The sequence below is a fragment of the Haliotis asinina genome, chromosome 14 (genome assembly GCF_037392515.1).
Source record: "Haliotis asinina isolate JCU_RB_2024 chromosome 14, JCU_Hal_asi_v2, whole genome shotgun sequence".
NCBI lineage: Eukaryota > Metazoa > Mollusca > Gastropoda > Lepetellida > Haliotidae > Haliotis > Haliotis asinina.
The window spans coordinates 37,665,674-37,690,767 of record NC_090293.1 but is presented as its reverse complement, the minus strand read 5'-3'; the positions used below and the strand labels follow the sequence as shown (position 1 = coordinate 37,690,767).

General features: G+C 40.5%; 1 protein-coding gene across 1 annotated transcript in view; it reads right to left on the bottom strand.

Moving 5' to 3' along the window:
• The window catches only part of LOC137261524 (CWF19-like protein 1), a 261,199-nt gene that overhangs the window by 195,956 nt on the left and 40,149 nt on the right, over positions 1-25,094 (bottom strand). Inside the window, exons 3-4 of the mRNA XM_067799283.1 lie at positions 21,727-21,802; positions 1,017-1,118 (exon numbers count right to left, since the gene is read on the bottom strand). Coding sequence (XP_067655384.1) covers positions 1,017-1,118; positions 21,727-21,802 — 178 coding nt within the window. The remainder of the gene's footprint in view (positions 1-1,016; positions 1,119-21,726; positions 21,803-25,094) is intronic.

Here is a 25,094-nt window from a genome sequence, read left to right as displayed (position 1 = left end):
ATGCACCATACCAGAGATGATATACCACCTCTCTGAAAACATACACTAACAACTATAGGGTACTTCTCTAGTGAGTGTGCATTGATGTTTATCAGTTTTCGCATCAGGAAATATTTCATAGAAGCGATTATCACCATGTTAAAACCTTTACTGGTAAACTTCAGACGTAGTTTATAAAATAAAGTTGAAAGTTACATTTAACTTTCATAAAAACATAAACCTCTAACATAGCAACTTCAGTATTTACCTTCCCATACTACTAATGTAAACCTGAAGACAGATTGATAAAACACAGTCGTTATCATGACAGCAAAATGCTGAAATTTTAATTCAGTATCTAAGCGGTTTTCCATGAATGTAGGACAGGCAAGCGACTTAAATACTCGTCTGCAGTAGTCACAATCTTGTGAATGATGGAACTGTCATCAAAATTCCTGTCAGTCTTGCAGCTAGAAATATGTAATATCAGATACATTTGGCTTTCAAATTGAAAAAGGCATATGTATCTGATAATATCTGTTATTTTCGATAACGTATACATGCTGTATAATGAAATAGTACTGTTTCTAACTGTATTTTGTGTATATTTTATAAACCGAAGGGCCCATTATTTAAAAACTAATGGAAACAATGTGTAGTGATCTTTTCCAAAATCCTTTCAGTCAGTGGAAACAGCGGACAGAGAAAGTCACCATGATGGCAACAAAGTTGATTGAATAAACAATTAAATGTGTTACTAGTTTGAACTTCACATCTAAAAATAAGGTAATTTCTCTTTTTAAATCATACCTTCCTACCTTATTTTTCAAAAGAACTGTAACCAGAACCATACCACTTTTATTATTTGGCTTCAACCATATTAACTCTATCTCATGCTTGTACACATGCTTCTATCCATACTTCTTATTCTTTAATCTAAACTAAATGGTAGCTCTTAAAGGTAATAAAGAAGTTGTTCAACTATCTTATCTCACGTTGTACCCAAACGTCTTAATGCCTCTCAAAGAAGCACTTACCAAGATAGGTTACATTTTCACACATCTCCTGGCCATCTTTGCTCTTGTAGTACTGCAAGTGATCCTTCTGGTTTGGGCCTAGTATAAGTGTTGATATTGGAACTGAAAAAAGTGATTGAGTCACAATATAATACAGAACACTGGTCACAATGTAGGTTAATGACACACATACCACTGAGTAAAGGAAAAAAGGAATTTACACACTAAACATACACAGAGTACAATGGAATAAGAGCTGTTGGTGAAAAGATAGAGGCCATCTTTTCCCCCCAAGATGTTGACATGCCATCAATGGCATAAACTTTTAAGGTCTGGCACCAGGCTTATACAGGTCGGCAAGTGGATTACACACTGCCATTTAGAAAGCCATAGCAGCCATGCCAATTTACACAAAGTACACAGTCTAGATTACAAGTTGTCTGACTTTTATTTTTGTGGAAGTCGTTGGGGATGAATGGGCTAGGCCTCTGACTGCCGACATTCCACGAAATTAGGTGCCTGACTCTGAAGGTGCCGGTTCGATTCCCAGATGGCATTCAAAACAAAACAAAATTCCATTTATACAACCCCAAATTTTATTTCCCCACAATTGTCTGTCTACAATAAACTAACGAGTGTAAGACACCGCACACTGGCAATATCCCACTGAGGTCCGATTATGACCAACTAATTTCTAACATGTCAACTGTTCAACATCTAACACACAGACGTCACATAATCAGTGTCATAACACTCCTAACCTAACCCTTATACTGTTTTACAGAATCACAACCTGTCCTTATATCAGATGCATGCATGGAAATCTCGTGCAGAAGTCCTTTCCACGAAGAGTAGTGCGTTTGCGAGCACAACTAACTGTCCAAGAACAAAACATCCACTAACTAAAGATGTCCGAATACGCATTCCACGAACCGTTCTTCAGTCCAATAATATAAATAATTTCATTGGCTTTATCAAAAAGTACAAGATCAGGTTTGTTGGCTGGAATTCATCTCAGGCTGTATATTGGCCTATTCCAGAGAAGTTTGTATCTGGCATTTTCCAGGACGCCCTGGACATGTTCAGGGTCGTACCATGGATGGACCTCGGAGTCAAAGCCACAGGCATGGCGGAGACAATAATAAAAACAGCGAGCCATGCCATCATGTCTTTTAAGATATGCTGTTTGTGCCAAGGAAGGGCATCCACTGACAAGGTTTTGGACAGTCTCTGTAAATTTATTGCAAAGACGACATTTCATATTGATATTCTCTTTAAGAATCACATTCTGGCGATTGCGAGTGGGAAGTGACTGGTCCTGAGCAGCAAAAAGGAAGCCCTCAGTTTCACATTTGAGACCAGCCGACTTCATCCAGGCAAAGGTGTCGGTTGGATTGCTGTTCTGTTCCACACACTGCATGTACACTCGATGCAATGGTTTCTCAGACAGCTTCTCCACAAAGGACCGACTCTGGGCAGATTTGGTGAAGGACTTCACCTGGTTTACTCCCATCACTGTACCGTCCAGCAGTACATCGCCATCAACAAAATGAACTTCAAATTTCAGATTGTGTCCAACAACCTTGGCACGCTTAAAATAGCTGTGGAATTCCTTGCTTTCATCGTGAGTCTTGACGTGCATCACCAGAGGATCATCCGATAAACAAATATGTGCAAAAGTACACAATAGAATTCTGTCATGAAGAGCTTCCACATTAATCAAACCCCGTCCTCCCGAACTGATAGGCATATATAAACGATTAAGAGAGGAACGAGGGTGGTGTGCTCTGTTATCTGACATGATCCTTCTGGTCAGGCGGTCAAGACCCTGGATGTCTTGTTTTGTCCAATCAACTACTCCAAAGGAGTAGGAGAGGACTGGCACAGCAAAAGTATTGGTGGCTTTGACCTTGTTTCGATCATTTAGCTTGGAGCTCCAGATTTTCTTTAAACGAGATTTATACTCAGCCCGAAGTTTATCTTGAATTTGGGCATTCTGGAGCTTGTCTCGAACTTGCATTCCAAGATAGGTGTAGGCCTGATCTTCCACAAGATGCTCAATAACTCCTCCCCCTTGTAACTTGACCGATCCATCATTAGTTACCTTGCCACGTTTCAGATGAAGAGTATAAAGGGATGTTGGGGGTGCAAGGATCAACTTCTTGTACAGAAAATGATTTTGGAAGAGGCTAAAACATACCACCGCGACCTCTCCATGTCCTGGATAGACTACAAAAAGGCATACGACTCTGTCCCTCACGAATGGATTCTGAACGACTACTTGATTTACTCCAGTCTTTAATGAGTTGCTGGTCGACTCAACTTGAGATGTACTTGCAAGGGCAGGTGCAGACTTCGGAATCTATTCCAATCAGAAGGGGAATATTTCAGGGGGACTCTTCAGTCCTTTGCTTTTTTGTCTGTCTCTAAATCCATTGAGTTTTCTGCTCAACAGGGAGGAAGGGTACCATCCCGGACCTCCTCAGCACAGATCCCCAACACCTCTTACTCATCTTCTCTACATGGATGACATCGAGCTCCTTGCCAAAGGAGAGACCAATTTGAAAGAACAGGTTCTCCTTGTCGAGTCCTTTTCTAGCGATATTGGCATGACATTTGGACTCGACAAATGTAATACTCTTCATCTGAAATGTGGCAAGGTAACTAATGATGGATCGGTCAAGTTACAAGGGGGAGGAGTTATTGAGCATCTTGTGGAAAATCAGGCCTACACCTACCTTGGAATGCAAGTTCGAGACAAGCTCCAGAATGCCCAGATTCAAGATAAACTTCGGGCTGAGTATAAATCTTGTTTAAAGAAAATCTGGAGCTCCGAGCTAAATGATCGAAACAAGGTCAAAGCCACCAACACTTTTGCTGTGCCAGTCCTCTCCTACTCCTTTGGAGTAGTTGATTGGACAAAACAAGACATCCAGGGTCTTGACCGCCTGACCAGAAGGATCATGTCAGATAACAGAGCACACCACCCTCGTTCCTCTCTTAATCATTTATATATGCCTATCAGTTCGGGAGGACGGGGTTTGATTAATGTGGAAGCTCTTCATGACAGAATTCTATTGTGTACTTTTGCACATACTTGTTTATCGGATGATCCTCTGGTGATGCACGTCAAGACTCACGATGAAAGCAAGGAATTCCACAGCTATTTTAAGCGTGCCAAGGTTGTTGGACACAATCTGAAATTTGAAGTTCATTTTGTTGATGGCGATGTACTGCTGGACGGTACAGTGATGGGAGTAAACCAGGTGAAGTCCTTCACCAAATCTGCCCAGAGTCGGTCCTTTGTGGAGAAGCTGTCTGAGAAACCATTGCATCGAGTGTACATGCAGTGTGTGGAACAGAACAGCAATCCAACCGACTCCTTCGCCTGGATGAAGTCGGCTGGTCTCAAATGTGAAACTGAGGGCTTCCTTTTTGCTGCTCAGGACCAGTCACTTCCCACTCGCAATCGCCAGAATGTGATTCTTAAAGAGAATATCAATATGAAATGTCGTCTTTGCAATAAATTTACAGAGACTGTCCAAAACCTTGTCAGTGGATGCCCTTCCTTGGCACAAACAGCATATCTTAAAAGACATGATGGCATGGCTCGCTGTTTTTACTATCGTCTCCGCCATGCCTGTGGCTTTGACTTCGAGGTCCATCCATGGTACAACCCTGAACATGTCCAGGACGTCATGGAAAATGATGCTTTTAAACTTCTCTGGAATAGGCCAATATACAGCCTGAGATGAATTCCAGCCAACAAACCCGATGTTGTTCTTTTTGATAAAACTAATAAAATTATTTATATCATAGAATTTTCAGTCCCTTTTGACAGCAATGTCATTGGCAAGATTCAGGAAAAGCATGATAAATATGCGGACCTCGCCTTTGAAATGTCTTGCTTGCATCCCAAGTACACTGTCGTCAGACTCCCCATTGTTCTCGGTGCCCTTGGTTTGGTACCTCCTGATCTCTTGGTGCAGATGAGGAGAGAGCCTGGGTTCTCCACCTGGAGCACAGCCCTTCTGACAATCTGGGTAATGCAGAGGGCTGCAGTGTTGGGGAGCCTCCATATTCTCCGCAAAGTTCTTGGTGGGTTCGACTAGGCAGTGTTTCCTGGGAGAAGTCCCATTCACTGTCTGGGCTGCGTGTAGAGAGGGGGAGGGCCCTGAGCTGATGATGAGCTTGACCAGTCTGACTGTGCCAGGATCACCCAAACCCTCTCTGCTGCATTTCTATCTTAATCTGTGAAAAATAATAATAGTAATATTTATATAGTGCTGACTTCCACCACACAAAGGCAAAGCTCAAAGCGCTGACAAGTCACAGTTAATATGCACAAGATAATCCATGGATTTATAAAACATAATTTTGAAACAGGTACGTTTTGAGTCTCTTTTTGAAGAGTGGCAGAGTTGGCACTAGTTTTAGATGAAGGGACAGAGTGTTCCAAAGGCTAGCAGCTGCATACTGACTTCGCATGAAATGATTTCAGTTTATAAGAAGGTACATACTGGAGAAACTGATCATGGGAGCGTAGAGTTCTGGATGGAGTGTACAGTGTCGTGAGGTCTTGACGGTAGGGAGGTCCCATGTTGTGAACTGCCTGGTAAGTGAGAATCAGTGTTTTGAATTTGATGCACTCAGGAATATGACGCCAATGGAGAGATCTTAGAATGGGTGATATGTGACAAGATGGCTTGCTTCTTGTTACAAGAGTCATCAGAAGATGACATATCCCCCGGCCCCCACATATTTGAAAGGACAAATCATCTGACAGTTACTTATTTTGTTTTTAGACCAAGTCTGAATTGTTTCCATGGAATTCATGAAAAATATAAATGCCATATTTCTGTAATAAAAAAAGTCACCATTTCAAGATATGTCTCATATATCTGCCAAGATCTATTGAAAGATATGAAATGGTTTTCAAGTTGTGATCCGGAAACGAAGTCAGCAACGTGTTCATGGAACTGAGAAAATAATACATGCATAAAAACCTGTAAATAGCAAAAGTAACACTGACAGATATTAAGAAGTTTTTGAGTTCTGCTCCGGAAACGAAACACACCTCTCACTTTTGAGACTATGTCCAAAACGTTTCCATGGAAACCGAGAAAATAATAAATCACAAAAACCTGTAAGTAGCAAAAGGCACCACTTTTAAGGTTCTGATTGATATATCTACCATGTTTTGCTAAAAAATATTGAACGGTTTTTGAGTTCTGCTCTGGAAATGAAGCCCATCCCTCCATTTTGAGACTAAGTCCGAAACCTTTCCATAGAAACGAAGAAAATAATAAATCACAAAAACATGCAAATAGCAAAAGGCACCACTTTGGGGTCTGCCACACATATCTACCAGGTAACACTGACAGATATTAAGAAGTTTTTGAGTTCTGCTCCGGAAACGTAACACACCTCTCACTTTTGAGAGTAAGTCCGAAATGTTTCCAAGAAAAAAAACGAGAAAATAATAAATCACAAAAACCTGTACATAGCAAAAGGCACCACTTTAGGTTCTGATTGATATATCTAGCAAGTTTTGCGGAACAATATTGAACAGTTTTTGAGTTCTGCTCTGGAAACAAAGCCCACTCCACCATAAGACTAATACCAAAATGTTCTATGGAAACACAAAAAAAAAGTAAATGCCAAAAATCTGTAAATAGTAAAGGCACAACCATAGGCTGATATACTATATCTATCAAGTTTGGTCTAAAAATATTGAACGGTTTCTGAGTTATGCTCCAGAAACAAAATGATTGTGGACGGATGAATGGACGGACTGACAAGGCGTCGACTATATCCGTATAATAATACGGACAGCAATGTTCTGAATCTTTTGTAACTTATTCATCAATTTATTTGAAACTCCAAACAATAAACTGTTACAGTAACCTAGACGAGAGAGGACCAAAGTTCTCATGAGACATGCTGTAGCATCTTGTGTGAACAGATGGCGAATGGATCCAATGTTTCTCAAATGGAAGTAGCAGCATTTGCATAATTGTGGAACTTGAGTTTCCATAGAAAAATTGCAGCCAATATGAACACCTAGGTTCCTTAGTGAAGATGTAATAGCCACTGTAGATTGATCAGTGTGAAGCTGCTTAGTGCCACATTTCTTTTGTCTTGTCGATTTCATGTGGCTGTGCAAAATTTGGTGACCAGCTTGGTGGTGGCATGGTCCAGTCCACTTTGTTCCCAATAATGTCTTTCTATTTCATTCTCAACTTTCTCGACGCACTTTTGCCATGTTTCCTGCATGATGGTGTCTATTGACTGTTGAACAATCGTCTGTACATCCTGAAGTTTGAATGTTACATTTTGCCTGCCAACATCCGATTTCATGATAACCCAAATGAGTTCTATTGGGTTTAAATCGCAATGATAGGGTGGCAATCGCAAAACTGAATGACCATGTTCTGTTAGGTACTCATCAACCTTAAAGACAGGGGTGGTTTTATTGGACTTTATGATGTCATACAGAACAGGTTTGGTTGCTTTTTCTGGATACGATATTGCTTTCTTTTGCAACCATTCTATCATGTCCCTCTTCTTACTGTTAGATGTTGGGGCTTTTGTATTAGGTACTTGAATGCCATGATATGGAGTGTTATCCATGACAATCAGACTCTTGGGGGGCAGTGCTGGTACCAATTGATTTTGTACCCTTTCTAAGAAAACCATCCCGTTCACTTTGGTATGATAGTCTTGGTTGTCTTTAGATTTTGCCTTGAGGAGTAGGGAGTAGCCAGATAGGAATCACCGACTCTTGCAACCAGCATGGAGCACAATCAGTCGCTCTCCCTTGCCAAGTGGTAATCTTCTGGCACAAGACTCTGAAGATGAGCTAGCGAACCATTGTGTCCCTGTGGTATGGGAAGCATTGACCCATTTTTCGTCCAAATATACAGGCTCGTAACCCTCTGTACATTTCTTTGTCGAACAATATCAGACCTCTCGCACAGTGCACGCCTATTTTCTGAGCCTACTTTTTTGTAACGGAAACCAAATTTGTGAAGCTACTTCCATAACTGATATTTTGAAATGACCAAAGAATGATTTGCCTCCATATGCTTTTTCAGAATACGCAGAGGGACAAAGGTATTTTGTTTATATAGAGACTTAATGGCATTTCTAACCAGCTGTTGTTGAAAAGAATCGTCTTTCTCACATCGTATGGGTTTTGAGACGGTCCCCTCAGTTGTGTCCGTGCAGGTTGAATCGGTACAGTTTTTCAAGACAGTTTTTAACTTCCCTTCCGTCAACCCAACAGCACATGCAATTTATAAATGATACTTAGCCAAATCATATTGAGGCCTACCCCTATTTTATTTAAAAAAGTTAAATACTTTGCAAATAATTGATTAGTGTCATGTGATAATCTCATTGCAATCACGAATGTCTGGTTTGCCGAGCAAATCACACGTGTCAATTTCACACGCGCACCTTGCCCACCCGGCTGTTCTACCAGCAAGAGGCCCCCCTCGTACAAAATAGCGAAAGGTGACAAGAAAATGATGATCGTTTGTTAAACAACTTTTTTATTCGGGTGTCCCAAATTATGAGACACATCATCAGAGTTGGTCTGTCAATTTCATGTGGCTGTGCAAAATTTGGTTTTGTTGCAATTATTAGAATTTGTGTTAGTGAGCAATTCATCAGTCTCAAATGGAATCAAACGGACTGTAGAGGGGTACACAAAGTACGCAAGCTAGACTACCAGTTGTCTGGCATCCATTCTTGTGGAAGTTGTGGGGGGCCGAGCAGGCTAGGCAGCTGACTTTGTGTGCTGCCGATTAGGCACCTGACTCTGAGGGTGTGGGTTCAAATCCCAGGTGGGACTCAACCAAAACAAGTAATAGAATTTGTACTATACTAAGAAAGTGTAATCATATGTTACATATGTGACATATGTTACATTTGACCACTTTCTAAATGGCATTGTGTAATCCAAGTAATTCTTAGTTCAAAATGCAGTAACTAAGAGAACCACATACAACAATGTATATGAGGGGATGTCTAAAGTAATCAGCCTAACTACATTCTCAGCCTAACTTTATTCTTGATGTCAAATGTTTGTAAAGTTATAAAGTTATCATTTCATTGTGAAGGGATCATTAGAAAAGCCATATCCAAAGTTTCATATTTTTGGGTGATGTGGTTCACGAGATATGAGGTATTAGGTACAATATTGCAAAATACTTGCAGAAAATGAAAAAGGTATGTCATTTGGTATCTCTTGGATAATGGCAAGTCCTCAGATAGTATCATATAAAATATGTTCAGAATGGGTTTGAATGTATTCCTGTCATGATCAGGGACGGGACTGTCAGACTGGGGCTGTTTTGTTACAACACCCACTTTAACAAGAGATTGTAGTTTCAAATTCCTTTCTTATGCATTATGATATAAGTTCAATTTTAGCAGACTACTACCTACCTTAAACACACAAAATGTTTCTTGCATATTTTGTTTCCTGACGTTTGTGATTCCTTTAATGCAGTTTTTGCGTTTGCTTGAGGTTGACAGAACAAAACAGCTGCATGTATATCACTGTCATGGTGAGGCTCACTACTTTTTGAAATCTGACAGTATGAGAGTGACAATACCAGTTCAGTTCTAGTTGTAGATAACAGTGTCTAAACTGGATTATTTCTTCTGTCCCAATCACTGCCCATTTAGACAACTTCCACTGTAAAGCTCAAATATTTTTTGATGCAGTAATCAGAAATGTTTTTTATCTACACCATAATTTTAAAGGAAGTACTGTGGTGTATTGATACACATATACACTGTTGTGTCGAACCCTGATAACTCAATAATTAGGTTGTATTGATACAATATCTCTTTCCCGGCAAAATCCTTCATGATTTTTACATTATTCAAGCTCTTTTCGCTTTGTCGAATGCATCAAAATTTGGATTACTCGATACTTTTTCTTCGCCCCATGAATATGGTGTTAAATGGTGTTAAACCATAGAAACATTTTATGTATGAAATAATTTCACTTGTCACTACTATAGTTGTTTTCACAATCTGGCTATTTCCATTGTAAAACATTTCGTTTATCTGTGATTGGATAGCTATGATAAATATCAAACTCTTATCGACTCTTATTGAACAAAGTGTATACATGCCTACATAACTACTTCCTATCAACTTCAGTTCATTTCAAGTCATGAGTTGTCATATGACTTACGGCAGTGTTCATGTGTGTAAGGCAGTGTTCTTGTATGTAAGGCAGTGTTCATGTGTGTAAGGCAGTGTTCATGTATGTAAGGCAGTGTTCATGTATGTCAGGGAGAGTTCATGTAAGGCAGTGTTCATGTATGTCAGGCAGTGTTCATGTATGTCAGGGAGAGTTCATGTAAGGTAGTATTCAGGCATGTCAGGCAGTGTTCATGTAAGGCAGTGTTCTTGTATGTCAGGAAGTGTTCATGTATGTAAGGCAGTGCTCTTGTATGTAAGGCAGTGTTCATGTATGTAAGGCAGTGTTTATGTATGTCAGGGAGAGTTCATGTAAGGTAGTGTTCTTGTACGTCAGGAAGTGTTCATGTATGTAAGGCAGTGTTCATGTGTGTAAGGCAGTGTTCTTGTATGTAAGGCAGTGTTCATGTATGTCAGGGAGAGTTCATGTAAGGTAGTATTCATGTATGTTAGGCAGTGTTCATGTAAGGCAGTGTTCTTGTATGTAAGGCAGTGTTCATGTATGTAAGGCAGTGTTCGTGTAAGGCAGTGTTCATGTATGTCAGGCAGTGATCATGTATGTAAGGCAGTGTTCATGTATGTCAGGCAGTGTTCACGTAAGGCAGTGTTCATGTATGTCAGGGAGAGTTCATGTACGGTAGTATTCAGGCATGTCAGGAAGTGTTCATGTATGTAAGGCAGTGCTCTTGTATGTAAGGCAGTGTTTATGTATGTCAGGGAGAGTTCATGTAAGGTAGTGTTCTTGTATGTCAGGAAGTGTTCATGTATGTAAGGCAGTGTTCATGTGTGTAAGACAGTGTTCTTGTATGTAAGGCAGTGTTCATGTGTGTAAGGCAGTGTTCTTGTATGTAAGGCAGTGTTCATGTATGTCAGGGAGAGTTCATGTAAGGTAGTATTCATGTATGTTAGGCAGTGTTCATGTAAGGCAGTGTTCTTGTATGTAAGGCAGTGTTCATGTATGTAAGGCAGTGTTCGTGTAAGGCAGTGTTCATGTATGTCAGGCAGTGTTCATGTATGTCAGGCAGTGTTCATGTATGTAAGGCAGTGTTCATGTATGTCAGGCAGTGTTCATGTAAGGCAGTGTTCATGTATGTCAGGCAGTGTTCATGTATGTAAGGCAGTGTTCATGTATGTCAGGCAGTGTTCACGTAAGGCAGTGTTCATGTATGTCAGGCAGTGTTCATGTATGTCAGGGAGAGTTCATGTAAGGTAGTATTCAGGCATGTCAGGCAGTGTTCATGTTAGGCAGTGTTCTTGTATGTCAGGAAGTGTTCATGTATGTAAGGCAGTGTTCTTGTATGTAAGGCAGTGTTCATGTATGTAAGGCAGTGTTTATGGATGTCAGGGAGAGTTCATGTAAGGTAGTGTTCTTGTATGCCAGGAAGTGTTCACTTGTGTAAGGAAGTGTTCATGTACGTAAGGCAGTGTTCATGTATGTAAGGCAGTGTTCATGTAAGGTAATATTCATGTATATCAGGAAGTGTTCATTTGTGTCAGGCAGTGTTCATGCATGTCAGGGAGTGGTCATGTAAGGTAGTATTCAGGCATGTCAGGCAGTGTTCATGTATGTCAGGAAGTGTTCATGTATGTAAGTCAGTGTTCATGTATGTAAGGCAGTGTTCATGTGTGTCAGGCAGTGTTCATGCATGTCAGGGAGTGGTCATGTAAAGTAGTATTCATGCATGTCAGGCAGTGTTCATGTAAGGCAGTGTTCTTGTATGTCAGTAAGTGTTCACTAGTCTCAGGCAGTGTTTATGTATGTTAGGGGGTGATAGTTTGTGTCAGGCAGGCAGTGTTCATGTGTGTCAAGCAGTGTTCATGTGCGTCAGGTAGTGTTCATGTATGTGAGTCAGTGTTCATGTGTGTAAGGCATAGTTGTGTTTTGGTGATGTTTGGTTATTTATTTGGCACTGGGAGGAGAGTTAGGTGTATATTTAAAGGAAATTTACTCTTGGTGTGAAGATACTGGATGGAGTAGTGTAAATGACACAGAATAAACAAAAGTTGTTATCCATAAAAGAAGTCACATATTCAAGACACATTTAAGGTTGTGCTTGGTGACAATTGATGTTTTTCTTCTGTTAGCATGGAGAAGGTAGTATGAGTGCCTGCTGGGTTTCTAAGAGTTTGCCGATTTGGTGGGATGGTTTAAGTCGGTTTAAGTCTCTTGTAAGAAGGTGATAGAGTTACAGCTCTATATGTTGAGTATGGCTAGTGGTTTAGTTTTTTTACAAAGTCTTTCTACGTTTGTTCAATTTCTTCTTGTAGATTGGTCAAACAGATACTCTGTCGGGAGTATGGCAGGGGTTGTTGTGTATGTACTGATACAGGATACAAGGATGTCTATCCTACTGTGGGTGTGCATGCAAAAATTGAGTAAAATTGGCGGAATAATTTTCGATTTGGAAAGAAGCACAGGGTCAGTCCGGGAAAAGGCAAAATATTCACTATGTTTTGTCGTAATTAATTGAATGAAGACATCAAGAGCATGGGGACGGTCTGGCAAAAGGTTAACAATCCAAGGTATTGTCATACTTGTCATATATTAGTGAAGCGATGGGTATTTTCTGCTGAACAAAATGCAGCTTTCGGTGTTCAGCTGGTTGCTGTCTCACTGTCTTGTTGGGGACATACTTGTAGTGATGTGAGAGCTGTCTGAAAGGTGGATGATACGCAGGTCTTTGTTGTAGTTGCCTCGCTATCGTCTTAGTATGCGCTGAACAAGCACCGTGGACCAGTATCAGTGCATGGGCTTGGTTATGATGATGTATGGCAGGCTGATTGGAGAAGTGATAGCTATCTGAAGGGTGAATGAAACACATGTGTTGGGAGTCGTTGGCTCGCAACGGTCTCAGAGTTGCTATGAGCGAGCACTGTGAGTGTGTCTCTGTAATGAAGTTTTGCCTGAACATTAGCCTGAACCCAACTGTTCCGGTGATAAACATTCCCAGAAAATCTTTGTGCATGTTCGACCAAATAGATTAGTTAGTTCTGGTTATGAGGCTCGCTCGTGAAACATGCCGAGTTCGAATGTGTCAGAGAGGTCTATGGGAAAAATTTGTGCAACCCGAGAATTTGTATTGAAACCTTTATTTAAGCCACGAGTATTGAATAAATCGTCAGTGGGAAGAAAAATCATCAACTGGACAATTTGGCGTACACAGCCCCAGGTAACATGAGTCATCAGAAGATGGCATATCCCCCTGGCCCCCACATGTTTGAAAGGACAAATCATCTGACAGTTACTTGATCTTTTTTTAGACTAAGTCTGAATTGTTTCCATGGAATTCACGACAAAATATAGATGCCATAATATTATATCTCTAATCAGCAAAAGTCACCATTTCAAGATCTGTCTCATATATCTGCCAAGATCTGCTGATAGATATGAAATGGTTTTCAAGTTGTGCTCCGGCATCGAAGCCCATCCCTCCATTATATATCTACCAAGTTTGGTCTAAAAAAATTGAACTGTTTCTGAGTTATGCTCCTAAAACAAAATGATTATGGATGGACAGACGCATTACATGCCGGGGTGATAAAAATGCTCTATTTTGTTGTGTTAGTCACTGCAATAGGTTTTGGCTAGCACATTCTTTGAATGTATAGAATATTTTGCATCAGGTTAGGTTTTCCTTATGCAGCGGGTTTGTCATTCGTGCATTCGAGCTCACAAGTCATGATACAGGTTTTGTCTGTTGACGTGTTGTGAAGTTGAACATATTATTTTCTCGTAGATTCATGACTGCACTTGTAAATGTTTGTATCTAACTTGACAGAAGTTTTGTACATGTGAAATTTATAAGACATTATTGGCTTAGGGACATCAGGACCATATCATAATAAACTTGTTACATTTGAGAGTGTGAGTGACTTGCAATGGTTTCTGTTGAACGAGTTTACAGTGTACTGTCTTGTGAGGGCCGCTTTGGTCATTTGTAACATACGTGTGAGTTGGAACTTGAGATTTGACATTGTTTGGACATCTGCTTGTATGAGAAATGCGTTTTGTTATGGAGGGTTGTTATGGCTATGTGTAAAATCAGCATGAACCCGTCATCACATGACGTATCTGTGTATATTATTTCCTGTTAACAACTTGGCAGGGAAGAAAATTTGTATTATTATTGTCGGACAGCATGTGAAACAATCCTGTCACCAGTGGCAAATACATCTGTGGCCAATTGGTGTGTTGTGCCTGACTTCATGTATCAAAGAATGAACATGTATTGACAGAACATCCGTGTAATTTGTTTTTGAGTTTTGCATATGCTTGAGATTTGTTATAATAAGAATTTAGGTGTGTTATAACACCATGAGCCAGTCCAGTTCAGCCTAACTGTCTGAGAACATTTACGTATGCATTCAGGGTGTACTCCCCTGAGGTGCAGGAATAAGAGCTGCATTTAAGCAAAGCAAAACATTTGGCTTACATCTCTTGGCTAATCATGTACATAGAGCTGACTAACCAGACGACGTCTGTCTGAAGCTGAATGAAAAGCACCTTTCATGGTCGTCCTGGCCAGGTTAACTACGCTATGTTCATATCCACGAAACAATTTATAACAAACATCTTCTTTGATAATAATTTGATTGGTTGTCACGAGGAATGCTTCTCGGGCCTGTTCCCTCCCTTGTTTTAGGAGCCATTTTTCTCTTCTTTGCCGAAGAGAAGGCATTCACGAGACATGGTTTGAATCTTTTCCTTCATTCTGTGGTATTTTGCGAGTTCCGAGTGCACCAAACGAAACTCCTCTTCCAAGGTTTTACTGTCCATGAAATATGATCTTCCATCGTGTTGAGCCTCGATTCGGCCAGAACTCTTCTTTGTGTTTCATCGCTTTGCGTATGTGCAAGACACATACTTGAGCCCAAATCCAATCAACCACGTCGCTCCAGTCATGATTTCGATGTCCACCACCATGGGCACAGAGACGATGGTGGACAACAACCTAACACCCGACGTGCCTATTCCTATGCTGGTCACTATCAGGGCAGTGTTTGCACTATCCATGTATTTGACGGATCTGCGTGACACATTCTAGTTAAATTTGTCAATTGATTTCACTCAACTGTTGCGAATGAAACCCATGGAAGTGCAGTCTGTACAAGGGGTTTTCTTCCCCAGGTACCTCGATACTTCCATGTTCCCAAGATCGGCTAGCATGACGTTGTGATGGTTCATCTCGCGAATGTGTTACGAAATAGTTTTCAACTGGTTTTCCCATGACTCTGGCATGCACTTCAAGCTCATGAAATGTATGTAGTTTGATAGGAAAATCGTAGCTATCGATATCGTTCCATCCATGTTCACTGTGACTCCTTGCAGACTGGAGTAGGAGTGTCACGTTGACCCACACATAAACAGAGTAAACATGCCTTGTTGTTGCTCGGACCACCAGAGTCTCATTCCTTTCACAATCTCGACGATACAGTCTGGTGGTTTGCTGCGGAAGACTTGGATGACCAGCATGGAATTCGCAGGAAGGTCTGCCAGGTTGACATCCACGCCTCCAAATTCTGCCACAACCTGCAACTCTGCATTTTGCATCCCCAGTTTGTTCGATACCACGTGGGATGTTTTTGCATCAGCACATAAACCATGAGTAGAGTTGCTTTGTTCATGATTTTTGTCAGGTAGTGATGCTTATACTATGTGAAATGAGAGGAGAGCCAAGCATGATGTTGATCATTCAGTTGATTCAAGATGGCAAAAAAGCCCATCTGTCGTCATATTTCGGACACAGTCGAGCTTGATATCGATGTCATCCAGGCTGAACAGCTTGCCGTTGAAAGCCAGAGACATCATCCATTCATCCTCGTTGCATACGATGTCATACTGCTTGCTGCTGATCGCTCCTTTGGTCTCATCGTTGAATCCACGGGTGTCCATGAGATCGGAGATAGGAGATACGAGACTCAACCAAAAAAGTACTAGAATTTGTACTTTACTAAGAAAGTGAAATCCCAAATATGACATATGTTGCATTTGACCACTTTCTAAATGGCATCTTGTAATCGGAGATAGCTATGTTGGCCCATTATCTCATTTGCATGGTTCCCTGACCTAAAGCTTCAGTCACTGCTTGACGCACAGCCTGACGCTGATGTATCCTATATGGACATTTTATGTCTAAAAACCAGTATTTTTAATTCCGAGATGTTGCCTCACAATTAACTTCTTATACTGCTGCGATGAAAACAATTTGGTGTGACCATTGTTGAATTTTTCCATTTTCACTGGCACAGCTCTCAGCAGGGTGGAAAGCCATTCACCTTGAACGTTGCCCGTCATGCTCAGCTGACCAAGATTGAAGTACAGCTTGTGGTAAGGGACAAGGCTCGGCAAATTCAATCCTGTGATGGTTCGTTGAGTTGCAACATCATTCTTGGAAAACCTGAGCGTTTTCGGCAAGGGTCTGCCTAGTTAGATGGTGCACACATAGTAATATCCGTTGGTCAACACGTGACATACATTGTCAATTAACAGCATGTTGTTGTTTCTCTCTGCACTGACATTTGACCATTGCGGGAAGTGATGTTGCAGAGAACAACTTTGAGCTGACCCAACCTGTTATTGATCGCACACAGCAGCAGGGGTTCGAAGCTCACGATTCCCAGGAGCATGATGTACATGTTACATATACATGTGATACTCTTGTATATGTTCAATATGTATGCAACGGGAGTGTACTCTAAAAGCGACGACGTCAATCTCGCCTGAGTGAACATCATTGTGGATGTCGAGGAGGGTTCCCATGTTTGAGCACTATTTATCAACGTCTATCTAAAGTACAGGTTTTCTGTCAACAAATGTCGAAACTGTGCATGCTTGGTTCAGCAGAATCAGTTCAAGTTTGCTATGTGGTGAGGGATGACTGCTTATGGCATGACTTTGAACGACATTCATCACGATCTGCCAAGTCGGTCCATGTTTTATTTCCATGTGTACTACCAGATGAGACGTATCCTGAAAGAAATCGGTGCGCAGGACAAGGGAAGGGGTGTGGAATGAGACAAACAGTCCATATGATTGGGTCGCTTACAAATGCATCTGCCACGAGTTTGACATCAATCTGAAAATGGATTGGCATTTGCCAGGTCCCAACCTCATCTTGACGTTTTCCAGATGTCAGACAGCCTTGGGTGGAAGTTGTAATTCTTAATCTGGGAGGTTCAATTTGTCATGAAGGAATCAAATGCCATGTTTTCCCACCAGCATCGACAGAGCAAGCGGCTTTCTCGTACAGTGATTATGAGATTGATCTTAGGATCTGATCTCAACTGAAGCATGCCCTTCCTGTTGGAGCAGTCTCAATACAGTTGCTTGACGTAGTTTCTGTTTGGACTGGCTTACTGGTTTACCACAGCAAACTGAAAGGAGAATCGATGCTGTTCCTCTTGGACGACTCCAGTACCAAAAGGGAAATGGGGAAATAGAGAAGCGCGCTATTGTACTTGGCCCTCTCGTGCCAACCTATGAAGGGTGAGTGAGTTCAGTTTTACGCCACACTCAGGAACATTCCAGCTATGTGGCGGCGGTCTGTAAATAATCCAGTAAAATGGACCAGACAATCCAGTGATCAACAGCATGAGCATCGATCTATGCAGTTGGGAAACAATGACATGTGTCAACCAAGTCAGCGAGTCTGACCACCCAGTCCTGTTAGTTGCCTCTTATGACAAGCATAGTTGCCTTTAATGGCAAGCATGGGTTGCTGAAGGCCTATTCTACCCCGTGACTTCATGTGTCTGACACATGAAGGATAGCATTTGGGTTGAATTTCTGCATCAGCACCCAAATGCGACACATGAAGGACAGCATTCGGGTGATGACGCAGAAATTCAACTCAGTGACAAAAGACTTGATGGAGCAGATGCAAGAACAGGGACTTGTTCAAGGAATGCTTGCAAGAAAACAATGTGATTTGATGCAAACTGCGTGAAAAAACAGCCCCTGAGTGTACAAAGTCTGCTAGCTTAAGGAAAAATCCCAGCAAAATTATAGCAAACCTCAAGCAAAAATGTTTGAACTCAATGACGTGTGCAACTTGACTTTCATCTCAATGTGTTTCGCGAGTTTATTTTATTTGTCTCAAAAACCGTTTGTTACATTACAAGATGGAGTACGACGACATTTCCTCCCACAAATGGAAGATAATATAGAAAGCAACACCAAGCGAGATGGAATATTGTGTTAACATAGATTCGAAGAGTGAACAAAATGTTGTGGTCACATTGAAAATAAAGTCAAGGTCACCAAGATCAACTGGTGTCTGTGTAATCCCCCAGTGCAGGCTGTCACCAAATTTAAAGACATTCAGTACAACAGTTCATGAGGTATCGCGTTAACAAGAGTTTGAAGACTGGTCAAAGAGTCTCTGTGACCTTGAAAATAAGGTTTCAAAATAATCACCAAACAACTGGCACCTAAGCTCAATTTCAACCTGATGAAGTGAAGTGAAAAACAACGTGAAATGCATAACATCAAGGCCATGATCGCGATGATGATCAGCCTGGGGCATTAAGCAACACTCTCGCCTTTTCGGGCAGCAATTACCTTTTTCTCAATTGCGAACGTCGAAGGCGGCTGGAGTGGAAGATGAACAGTAACGTCACGACAAGGTCATGGAAAAACTGCAGGCCACACAAGCCAATTACATGAAAAAAGCTCATGGAAAAAGATCAATTTTATCAACATCAGACTCACGTGTGAAAAACACACCATGAAAACATTTAAGTACATCGACGACGCCGTGCGAGAATACTACCAGCTGACTGTCAAACTGCTTGAACCTCAAGGTGACACATCCACCCTATCTCAGCACAACACATGGTGCAGCAAGATCAGGAGCTGATCTTCATGGCGCTGGGTTTCGTTGTCAAACAATTAGACTAGAACATATCTATGTGCGTGTATACAAAATCATGGGACAACAAGCATCTTTCAACTGCAAGTTAGTGCTTCCCGGCACAACTGAGACCTGCGGCAAGAAGTGCACCACCAAATACTGACCCATGTATGTGATGTCCATCCAAAAGGTTCTGTCAACTACACATGCAAAATGTGTGGCAAAGGTGTGAAATACCATTATCGCAGCTGTAAGGCCCGTGGAGAAGACATGACCCGAGGCCATCTCAATTACTTGACGAAAAGACATCAAACGCAACTAACTGCTTAAGATCAAAATCTGAACAAATCGGTCTGACTATCCAACGAATTGCTGGGGTTGCTAACACTTGATACCGAGACATACTTTGCACAGCAACAGTCTACTTGAGATTTGACTTAACATGTGAAAAACTCAAAAACCTATCAGAGACATGACTTCTCTTCTGAATATAGCCAAACTCAAAACCCTATTTGAGATTTGACTTCACATCTGAACTTTGCAGCAATGCCAACCATTTAAGTTAGCTAAAGAACAAGGAGTGAAAGGTTATTCCCATTTGAGGAAAGCCCAGCTTTTGAAGTTGCTCAACATTCCTCCTCGCGAACCACCTCCCACGGTGAAACAACTCAAGCTCCTAACAAAGGAGCACAGGGTCAGAGGTTATTCGCATATAAGGAAAGGAAAACTACTCGAACTGTTGGAGAAACACAAACCAAGGGAACTGGAAATCGTGCTGACCAGTATCTAAGAGGATGGAGGATAGGTGTCAACAAAAACAGTGAAGTCAAAGACCTCAAACCCCAAAATCGAACCACGCCCATGTTCCAGATCACCAAAATCGAAAAAACAGAATGATCACATAGCTGTCAACATGTTAAGGCACAAAGGGAACAAGAGGATCAGCTCCCCTGCAAACGATAAAGGACACAAAACAATCAATTTATTCATGATTCACTGATGTGACAAGCATCCCTCTGAGTGGATCAAACATTTCAGCAGGCTGTAGTAATCAAAATATGCTGGACAAAACAATTTTGTGAAAGGTGCCTGCACGGCTTCGACCTGCTGGAATCGCAACCAAAGGATTGCCAAGGCATGGACTGTCCTGCCATCCAAATGGACATGCCGTCTGAAAACGTCTTGAAATTTGTCAACCACAAACATCAGATCGTGCCCTATGTCATCTATGCTGACTTTGAAGCCTTTGTGAAAAATGTCCATACTGCCACTCTGTCCCAGTCTGTTTCACCTTACATTCCTGCTTGACAACAGTACGACATACTGCATCAAAACAAAACACTCATGAAATAAAAGAAATTGTTGTCAATTTGGTCTGTCAACATTGTACTTCCCAACTTCTGAAATGCCAACCAGATAAATATTGCCTAGACTGCCCGCTACTGATTGTCTATCCATCAGTTTCAACCTTACAAAATAAGAAAACATATTTTTCAAATTTTCAAACCAACGTTCATTTCAATGTTAGTAAAACAAAGGAAATAAGAAATGGCCCTATCAGTTTTCTACAGATTAATAATTTAGCAGGGGTATCAAAGGTCATGTGATCTGCCTTGTGGACTTGTAAACAAAAGAGTATCTCTTTTTCTCAGTTTTGTGATGAAAATATATTGCTTTATTAGCAATTCTTCCACATCTTAACAGTAACAACAGAATAGTAGACGTGAAAATACATGAATCAGATATTACTCACATTGTATAGTTTGATTTGATCGTAATTGATTTGAACAAGGAATCAAGCTGCCTCGTATTGGCATTTAAATGTCTGATGGAGCATATGTCTTGATCAAAGTTATATGGTTTGAGGAATAACTGAAATTAATGCCGAAGAAGATCTGTGTGACATTCCCTTTGTTTTAGGAATGATTATACATACCTGGATTACTGAACTGAGAGGTCAACTCACTGTTGGTTAACTGGCAGTTCAAAATGGAATATTTTGATGGTCAACACATGGTACACGACCCATTATTTTACTTCATTTTACCAGTCTTATATGCAAATATGTATGTGACTGGCTCATGTTAATTGCCTGTTGTTACAAGTGATAAAGACGTTTATAATAAATTCACTCCCACAAGGAAAAGGATCAGACAAGAATCTAATTCAGGAGATGATTTATTAATTCACATCATGGGTATAATATGAACTGGCAATAATGTCCAGTCCTCAAACAACTTCCCAGTCAGCACACAACTCAATCTAGCACACAACTGAGCTTCTCCCTATAAGCTGGCTCACAACATTCAATCAACTGACAAAAGCTTACTTTATCAGAGCCCCTTAAGTTAAATAAGTGAAAGGCTCCTCACCTCAAGCTAAATCTAATGACACCAGGTACACACATCACAATCTAAACTGTACATTATACAGGTAAAATATGTTTCATTACCCATAACACTGTTGAATTTACAACTTATACTACAACCGATGCATATATTTTTATCACAATATGTTTCTTGGATCTAGAGAAGTGATTTTCAGTTACTGTTCCAACAGACAGAAGGGCACAGATTTATAATATGAACTCATATTAATGAGGTCAAGCTGAGCTGAAAACTAAAGGATAAACACACATTTTGCGTCAAGTTTTGTACCTTTCAGTCTTCCTGATGTGTAATCATCCCATGCAGCATTATTTGAACCAAAGAAGTCTCCAACACACATCAAGACCTAAAATAGAAGGATACAATTCACTTACACCTTCAGAATACACAGAAACAACTGCAAAAATGATTTCAACTAAAGACAGCTAATAAACATGAATGGTATTTTCTAGGTATTAGAGGTAAACACACATCATTAACATGTCTTAAGGCCACACATAAACCTGAAATGTGCTTCTCACTATGTATTAGGTCATCTCTTGTTTTCCCAGAATAACTGCATTACAACTTACAGATTTGTAGAAAGACCCTCACCACATGGAACAGAGGTTATGTAGGGAGATATGACAAGTAACCACTGTGGGAAGAGAATGATGGCCACCAGGCCGAAGGAAGGAGTGGGATTGAATTATCTATTTATAGTTACTGTCATCAAATTGATTCTACTTGTGCCTCAGTTATTGTTATGTAGCTTCATTTAATGATCATCTACATTGTAATTATCCATCATTGACAGTATATATGTTCGAGAAAACACCTCTCAGTTTTGGTAGACAATGTAAAACCATCACGGTGAGGAATCCCTCAGGGTTTTGCCTCTTGAGATTTCTCTCCCCCTCTGGTTTTACATTGTCTATCAAACTCTCGGAGGCATGTTTTCTCCTGCACATATACCATTAACTGGACACGAAATAAGCTTGATCATTAATATTGCAAGTACTTTTGTTGGCCAGGATAACATCACATCCCATCCCATCCAGGATCTCATCCCATCCAGGATTTGACCACAAACCCTAAAAGTCAGGCTACTAATCACCAGCACACAATGCCAGCTGCCTAACCCACTCAGCCATCACGATTTCCCCCGAAATTGAAGTTAGACAACTGGGGGTCTAATCTGTAAACTTTGGCTACTCCTCTGATAAGTGAAAATTGACAAGGATCCAACTGTAGAAAACTATGTGTGAGTGAGTGAGTATAGTTTTGCGTCACTTTTAGCAATATTCCATTATCCAAATATGAATCTGCTGTCTTCTGGACATATGTTCACCCTTGAATCTACAGAAGTCATCATCTATTTATACCAAATCTTCAGTGTACCCTGGATGTTCCACAAGTATGCTATCTATACGCTATCTGTGCATTTGTCGTAAGCTACAAATAAGTGCATTCAGCTGCCTGATCACAGGACAAATGGAACTAACTTGTACAGTATACTGGCATTCACTGTAAGTCCGTTCTTAGGACACGGATGGAATAACATTCTTCTGTTCCAACAGCAAAAGGGTCTTTGAGGGTGTTGATAGTTTGATTAATTCTTCTTAGGCCAATATCCTTGGTCTGTTGATCACAGTTGTGTGGCAAATTTCCATGAATTCCAAACATTTCGTTGATTGATGGGTGGGGAATTTCTGTTAGTGAGCTGAAAGGGCTATTTGCTGTCTGCTTTGGTTATTGTGGTTTTATTGTTCTTTCATGATTTGGACATACTGTAAATCATGAACTTAATGCAAAAAATGTGTCTGTACTTTAATGACACATTTCAGTCTAACCATGTCTACTATTAAGAGCTAAATAAATGATAAATGAATGTGAGTGAGTGACTGTGAATGAGTTGATTTTTACACCACACTCAGCAGTATTCCAGATATATGGCGACGGTCTGTAAATAATCGAGTCTGGACCAGACAATCCAGTGATCAACAACATGAGCAGCGATCTGCACACTTTGGGAACCAAAGACATGTGAACCAAGTCAGCGAGCCTGACCACCCAATCCTGACAAGCATAGTCGCCTTTTATGACAAGCATGGGTTGCTGAAGACCTATTCTAACAAGGGATCTTTACGAGTCACCTAAACAAATGAAAATATCTGGCCATCTTTATTGTCTTCAGGTTAGCATTCATCATAACAATCCTAAATACAAGAAACAAATTGGACATTCCTCATAAAATATACTGACAAATGAGCACTAATTTCCATGACACTAATTGATATCCACTGAATTTAAATTACTAGTATGTAACAAAAGCGGAAGTGTTGACACTACACATTACCCCTATGCAGGTCTTTTCCTAATTAAAGATATCTCACATCACATGTAATTATCACTGGTTACAATCACTGGTTATTGCTTAACACCACTCAAGCACGTCAGCTAGACCGAACATTTTCCAACTATGGAGGACCATTTTGCAATGTTTGCTCATCAAGCTGGATTACATTTATAGATATTGTCATAAGACTAAGTATCAGCAAGCAATCACGTGATCAAATATGGCAGCAAAATCAAAACATCGTCAGCTTGTTTACATTCATTGCTTAACAAAATTAGATAACAAGTGTGAAAAGAAATCAAATATCAAAGATTCAGGGTGTCACTTTTTATGAACACAGATTCCAGAGTTCGCATTAATTTCCTGATGCATTTTAGACTAGACCCTCATACTCGCATTAAATTTATGACTGATTAATTTCATGATTTACCATATTTTTTATTCATGAAAATGTGCACCCTGAATGGACTGGTCAACAAGCTCCAGGGAGCTTATTTGAAGGCCACTCCAAAATGCAAATACATGAACAAGTAAAAACTTAAACAGTTGACACAATTAAACAATCATCAACAATCAAGAATATCAATTCATTGTTTTGCAGTTAATATCAAAGTATTCATGAAACATAAAATTACTCAGATTTTATGATGCAATCATGAACAGATTTTAAGAATCTATGTATATCATTGCCATTGAACAATGCACATCCCCACAGTACTGTGTTGATACTAAATCCTGTCAAATAGAAATGTGGTACAGTTGTGTATATAGTGATTATGTTTTATCATTTAGCTGTTTTACTTTAGCATGTTCAAAATAATGTCATTTGTATATTTCAGGCAAAACAGTAATAAATAACCATTCATTGTATCAGGGATACTCTATAACAGGGATTGGTCACTCGCTTGCTTTCCTTACTATTTGTACTAATTAACGTGTGCCTCGTCATGCTCCACTGCACACGTCGACTTGGTTTGTTCTCAGCGCAAATCGGCTGCGCTTAACAGTATTTCAACCAGTTTATTGTCGGAAACTATCGGCATCTCCCGGAGTAATACTCGGTAAATTGGAGTAGGCTCCCCTGAATGTTGTCACAACAAGCTGGTTACACTTCCTGTCGCCGAATGATGCATGTGTGGATTAATGAGAGGACTTGAGAATGTGTTTACTCATTGCCTTGTTCAAAGACTCTCTGTTTATGTGACAATTTTGATACAGCGTTCGAAACGATCGCCAGCCCAGAGGCCCAGCGTCGGATGTTAATGTATCAGGCCAACAGTTTCAGTTATCTGCAGGCCCT